Source organism: Lichenostomus cassidix, unplaced genomic scaffold (genome assembly GCF_008360975.1).
Source record: "Lichenostomus cassidix isolate B80296 unplaced genomic scaffold, HeHo_3.0 HiC_scaffold_33, whole genome shotgun sequence".
Taxonomy (NCBI): Eukaryota; Metazoa; Chordata; class Aves; order Passeriformes; family Meliphagidae; genus Lichenostomus; species Lichenostomus cassidix.
In genome coordinates, this window is record NW_028147632.1 from 1131905 (window position 1) to 1138219 (window position 6315).

Genomic DNA, 6315 nt, shown 5'->3' on the forward strand with positions numbered 1-6315 from the left:
CAAGGGCAGCGAGGCGCGGGCTCTGCACAGCGCACAGCCCAAGCCCCGCGCCCCCCGGGCTGGCCGAGGCCAAAGCCGCACATGAGGAACAGCCCTGCAACGGGCCCGGGCCCAAGGCGCCATTGCTCTGCAAACAGCGACCAAGTTCTCCGCACCTCCCGGCCCCGCCTCGGCACGCAGCCCCCGGGGCAGCCCCACGGCCCCCACGGCAGCTCCCAGCCTCCGCCAGCCGCCCTGCAACGGCCCAGGGGGAGCAGGCCAAGGGACGCGGCTGCCGGCGCCCAGGGGACGCCAGGGACAGCGGGGGCACTTCACAAGCCTTTCCTGCAAAAGAGAAAACCATCAGCAAGGAAAAAGCAACAGCAGCGCTGGCTCCAGAGCACAGGGCCACACGAGGCCATGGCACATTGCAGTGGGGTGACGCTGGCCCCATGCCAGGCACCCAGCAGAGCTGCTCTCTCACTGCCCTGCACAGCCGCCATGGGGAGAGAAAATTCAACCAAGGCTTCCTGAGTTGATAGAAGGACCTGGCTAAGAGATCCCTCATCCAATACCTTTGTGCACAAAACAGGCTCGCAATTGGATATGTGAATTGAATTTATTGCTAACAAACTCAGAATAGGAGAAGAAGGAAAATTTGACCATATAAAACACCTTCTTCGCAAATTACAGGAATCACCTGGAATGGGGGTCAACAGGATTCAGCCAAATGGGGGTCACTGGGGATCATCCACTGCAGATCTTCCCACTGAGGATGGAGTTGGAGCAGCAATGAAGCTCTTCCTGCACTCGGGACACTCGCAGGGCTTCCCTCACTGGTGCCTCCGTTGGTGCTGAGTCAAGAGAGAGCTTCTGGAGAAGCTCTTCCCACACTCCCCACACTCGTAGGGCTTTTCCCCAGTGTGGATGCGCCGGTGGGTGATGAGGTTGGAGTTGTGCTTGAAGCCCTTCCCGCAGTCAGGGCAGCGGAAGGGCCTCTCCTGGGTGTGAATGCGCTCATGGAGGAGGAGACTGGAGCTGGTCTGGAACCTCTTCCCACACGAGGGACACTCATAGGGCCTCTGCCCGGTGTGGATCTTCTTGTGCTTGACCAGGCTGGAGCTCTGGCTGAAGCTCTTCCCACATTCCACGCAATCATAGGGCTTTTCCCCAGTGTGGATCACCTGGTGCTTCATCAGGGTGGACATCAGGCTGAAGCTCTTCCCACACTTCCCACATTCATACGGCTTTTCCCCAGTGTGGATCACCCGGTGCTGCATCAGGTTGGACATCAGGCTGAAGCTCTTCCCACACTCCCCACACTCATAGGGCTTTTCCCCTGTGTGGATCCTCTGGTGCCGGATCAGCTCAGATCTCCACCTGAAGCTTTTCCCACATTCCCCACACTTGCGGAGCTTCTCTCTGCCCTCAGGCTTCTCCCCCAGCTCCGAGCTCCGGCTGCATCTCCGGGCCTTTTCCTCCTCCTCCATCCGGCCACGCCTTGCCAATGACAAATCCTGCTTTGGGGGAAAAACAAGGGCTCAGCGCCTTGCCCTGGGGGTTCCTCCTGCCCAGCTCCAGCTCTGCAACTCTCCCAGGGGTTTGTGGCCATAAAAACCCCAAACCACCACCATTCACCTCAAAACCCTCCCAGCATTTCCCCCTCTCTGCTCTTTGCACTTTGGCCTCCTCAGGCTCTCCCTTCCCTGCACTCATGGGGCTCCCGTGCCTCCCGGGCTTCCCTATTTTCCAGGGTCCCGCTTAGGCATGATCCGGGGGCTTTGGGGGTCCCAGGGGTCCCTTCTCCCCTCATTCTCTGCTCCGCGCTTCCAGGGATCCCAGGCTTCCCCCTTAGCCACGCTCCCCCCTCTCCAGCCTGCCGGGGCTCCCCCAGCTCCGCCATCGCCCCTCTCCGCTCACCCCACTCCGGGGCTCCCGCCCTTCCCCTCCACCGCTCTCCCGGCCGGACCCCATGCCCCATGTCCCCCTCCCACCCCGACACCGGGCCGTGCCCACCTGCAGCCCTCAAAATATCCCCCAAAGCCCCACTGGCGCCTCAGATTTGGCCTTTCGCCACATCCAAACGTTCCCCCCGCACAATCAAACCCTCCCAGCGACCCTGAACGAGATTTGGGGCTCAATCCCGGAAGCTGCGAGCTCCAAACACCCGCCCAGAAAAAACGCCGCTCGGGGACCCCCGAGACATTTGGGGCGACTTCCTCCTCCCCCTCACCTGCGCCATGCGGGGCGCCGATGCTCCCGGGGCCGCGGCAGACAAAGAGCTCCGCGCTGCTTCTGCTGCTCCTCCTCTTCCTCTCTCCTCCTCTTCCGGTTCCTCCTCTTCCTCTCTCCAACCTCTTCCTGCTCCTCCTCTTCCTCTTTCCTCCTTCCGCCTCCCGCCTCCTCCTCCTGCTCGGATCTCCGGCCTTTCTGCCGCTCCTTCCTCATCCCTCCTCCTCCTCCTCCATCCCTTCTCCTCCTCCCCCCAAGCCCAGCGCCCACCCTTTCCCCCCCTTTTCCCCACGCCGTCGCATGCCGCGGGAGGAGCCGGGATGGAGCCGGGGCAGGTCGGGCTGGGGCAGCGCTGGGCTCCGGGCCAGGCCTGGGCGCCCCCCACGCGCCCCCTCCCCAAATTGGGCTGGCGGGAAGCGCTGGGGGTGAGGGGGGGGCGCAGGTGGGGTTGGGGTGGGGAGCGCTGGGCGCTGCGGGTCTGCCTGGGAACTGGAGAGTCATCAGCGCCGCGAGCTCGGATTGGATCAGAATCGCTCAGCGCCTTCTCCCATTGGCTCATTTTCGCGGGGCTGTTTTTCGGGGCTGTTTTTCTATGGGGTTTGGAGGTTCTGGGGGTCTCAGGGGGTCTCAGCGCCTTTTTTGGGGTTCGCTGTGTGCCGTGTCGGGGTTCAGCTGCCTCCCAAAGCCCCCAGAGCGGGGTGACACTTGGGGACACACGGGGGTCCCCATTCCCGATCCATCCCGGGGTCAGGTCTGCCCCCCAGTCACAGCCCCACCGCGGGGTCCCCCCAAGTCCCTCCCCAGGGCCCCCCAAGAAACGCGACCGGAGCCAACTGGGAAGCTTTATTGGGAGCACTGGGAGCAGCCGGGCGGGGTCAGAGTGACAGCAGGGCTGGGGGGACACACGACCCCGTGTGACTGGAGTGTGAAGGATCTGCTGGAAGTCCGCAGCACTTCAGCAACCAGGAATGAACTCGAAAGAACCCTCACGGGTGGCCTCTAGGAAGGGGACAGTGTCAGTCCAGGAGCACAGGGCTGGCAGGATGTGGCTGTGTCCAGGGCTCTGGAAGAGACGTGGTGCTCTGCTGGGACTGACATGCCTGGGCCTGGGCAGTTCAGCCGTAGCTGTCCCCTGTCCCTGTCTGTGTCCCCTGTCCCTGTCTGTGTCCCTTGTCCCTGGGTCTGTCCCCATTCCCTTGTCTCTCCTGCTGCCAGCTCAGTGAGTGGCACACAGTCTGAGGGTCCCTCCTCTGTTCCCTGGGCGTCGGGTGGGAGATGTGAGGGCTGAGCCTGCTCAGGACAGCTCCATCCTCACGACGAACTGCTCTTTCCAGCTCCAGGCCAGAGGATCAGATCCCACCTCAAGTTTATCGTGGTGCTGGTTGTGCTCCTAGCCCTGGTTGTGGCTCTGGGGGTGTCCTTGGCTGCTGTGTCAGGTAAGGGAGGAGCAGCAGCCTCAGCCCAACCCCTCGGGGCACTGCTGGCTCACTGCTGCCTGAGGGGAGAATCCTCAGACATTCTTCTCCATTTCCCTCTGCAGGGAGAATACACAGAGAGACTCCAGTTACTCCAGTTAACCCTGCAGCTCGGGTGCTGCTGGCCTGTCCCCATGGCTGGGTTGGGTACAACGGGATCTGCTACTTCCTCTCGAGGCATCGTCTCTCCTGGGATCAGGCTAAGGCTCGGTGCTCCGAGCTCGAGGCTTCCCTGGCTGTGCTCACTGACAAGGAAATGGTGAGTGAGGGGTTTGGGGGGTTTGGGAAGGCCAAGGGGACCCTGCGGAGCTCCTGGGCTAGGAGTCCATTGTTTGCTCCTCTCTCCTTGCCAGGAGTTCCTGTTCCGCCTCAGCAGGAATGTTGATTACTGGCTCGGGCTGCACAGACAGGGCCAGCGGCTGCAGTGGGTGGATGGCAGCAGCTTCAACTCCTCATGAGTCCTGGGGGGCATAGGCAGGGCCCTGGGGGGAACAGGGCTGCTGGGACTGTCCCTTGTGAGCAGCACTGTTTCTCCTGCTGGGGAGGACAAAGCACAACCTCTTTCTCTGCTCCTCCTTACGGGTTAAAGATCCTTGGCAATGGAGAGTGTGTGTTCCTGCGAGAGGGAAAGTTTAGGAGTACAACCTGCTCAGATCACCTGCACTGTCTGTGCAGCAGAGCCCAAACTGAGCTGTAACTGGGGATGGAGGAATTACCTTCTCTGTGCTGAGCACTCACAGCATAGCCTCTTCTTCCCCCCAGCACGGGGATTTCCTTCCTCAGCTGCAGCATCTGCCTTGCACTGACTCTCAGGGTCACCTCGGTGCACTTTGCAGAGTCACCTCAGTGTTTGATCTCAAGGAGATGAATCTGCAGGAAGAGGAGATGATGTGGAAGCTGATCTGTGGCTGCCTGGGCTGGGTGTTCCTGTCTCCCTCTGGAGCCGTTCCAGGAATCTTCCTGTTTCTCTTGCACTACATGTTTCTACAGTGACCTTTTATATATATATTGATATGGAAAGGGATTTCAAACACGTTTTTCCAGCACTTGCAGTGTATTTATACACTAAGCTTGTATCTATATACGAAAATATAACACTGTGAGTGTAGACCTACACGTTCTTCTAAAACTGTATTTGTACACTGATCTTATATATATATTACCATATATTAATATAACACTCTGGATACAGAATTACATGTTCTTCTGACATTGTTTTTACACACTAGCTTTGTACATATATGTGAAAATATAACCCTGTGAGTATAGACCTACACGTTCTTCTAAAACTGTATTTGTACACTGACCTTGTATATATTAGCATATATTAATGTAACACTCTGGATACAAAATTACATGTTCCTCTAACATTGTATTTATATACTAACCTTGTCTATCTTGATATAATACTGTGGATACAGAACTACCTGTTCTTCTAAAACTGTATTTACACACTAACCTTATATATATTAGCATATATTAATATAACACTCTGGATACCGAACTACCTGTTCTTCTAACATTGTATTTATACACTAATGTTGTATATATTGATACAACACTGTGGATACAGATTTGAAACATCTGCTGCCATGGTGATGTGACCTTTGTGGGAGCAGAGTGCAAAATAATGCCAGGGTTGTGATTGGAACCTACAGGTGCCATTCCCTTAGGAGTTGGACTTGATCCTTGTGGGTCTCTTCCAACTCAGAGGAGTGTGTGAGATGTTGTTGTGTGACACCCATCAGTATGTACAGCGCCCATGTTGCTGTTATTGTTGTATTCTTTATAAAATTATTATTTTTTTATTAAATGCTTATGAAGCATCCCTGTGTCCCTCGTGTCCCTTGCCCTGCTGCCCCTGCCCCGGGGGCTTCAGCCGAGCCAGAGCCTCTTCCCAGTGCTCCCAGTGCTCCCAGTCTGCCCGTGCAGCCTCCAGCAGCCAGCGAGGCCTTCAGCTGGGCCGGCAGAGAGGAGCTGCTGGAGCTCCCAAATCAGTTGGGTTCCGTTTGTCCTTCCCAGCCTGGGGAACAACGATTTGGGAGTTTTCTGCCCAAACGCTGTCCGTTCCTCCGCTCAGCCCAAGGGCTTTGGGGAGATTTTGGCTTTTTGGGGGAAATGAAAGCGATGTGGGGACAAGGCGGGATTGTCCCTCAGCCGCGTTCTGACCAATCAGAGTTCGAGAATGAGGAGTGGCGGCAGAATCAGCCAATGGGAGTGGAGGGCGGGATGTCCGCAGGGTATATAAAGGGTAACTGAGCAGCAGAGAATTCTTCATAGGTTTTTAAAATGTGGGAGGAGAAAAAGGCCTGGAATGTCCCGGGCCGTGCTGGAGGCCAAGGAACCGCTGCTGCTCTGAACCGGCGGGAGGTGAAAACCGCTGTGACACTGTCCTCCTCACCCTGGTGTCCCTCGACAGCACACAATGCCCCAGGAACAGGCTGCTCCAGCAGGGATCCCCCACAAGTCCCGCCAGCAGCCACTTCCATGGCTCTGCAGGAGCTTCCCATGGCTCAGGGTCTCTCTCGGGCATCCCCTGCTCCGGCCTGGGCTCCTGCCGGGGCTGCAGGGGAGTCCCTGCTCCATCCCGGCCTCACCCACAGCTCACACCGAGCTGGACCTGCAGCTC

At 57.8% G+C, this 6315-nt stretch overlaps 1 protein-coding gene and 1 pseudogene across 2 annotated transcripts in view; both read right to left on the minus strand.

Moving 5' to 3' along the window:
- The window catches only part of LOC146421347 (uncharacterized), a 53854-nt gene extending 52184 nt beyond the window's left edge, over positions 1-1670 (minus strand). Inside the window, exon 1 of the mRNA XM_085047493.1 lies at positions 680-1670. Within this exon, the coding sequence (XP_084903619.1) occupies positions 813-1469 (657 nt within the window). The 5' untranslated portion in view covers positions 1470-1670 and the 3' untranslated portion in view covers positions 680-812. The remainder of the gene's footprint in view (positions 1-679) is intronic.
- Positions 1-2325, minus strand: part of LOC146421346 (uncharacterized) — a 60251-nt pseudogene extending 57926 nt beyond the window's left edge. Inside the window, exon 1 of the transcript XR_014848718.1 lies at positions 2213-2325. The product of XR_014848718.1 is annotated as an uncharacterized LOC146421346 (transcript). The remainder of the gene's footprint in view (positions 1-2212) is intronic.
- Between the last annotated feature and the right edge of the window lie 3990 nt (positions 2326-6315).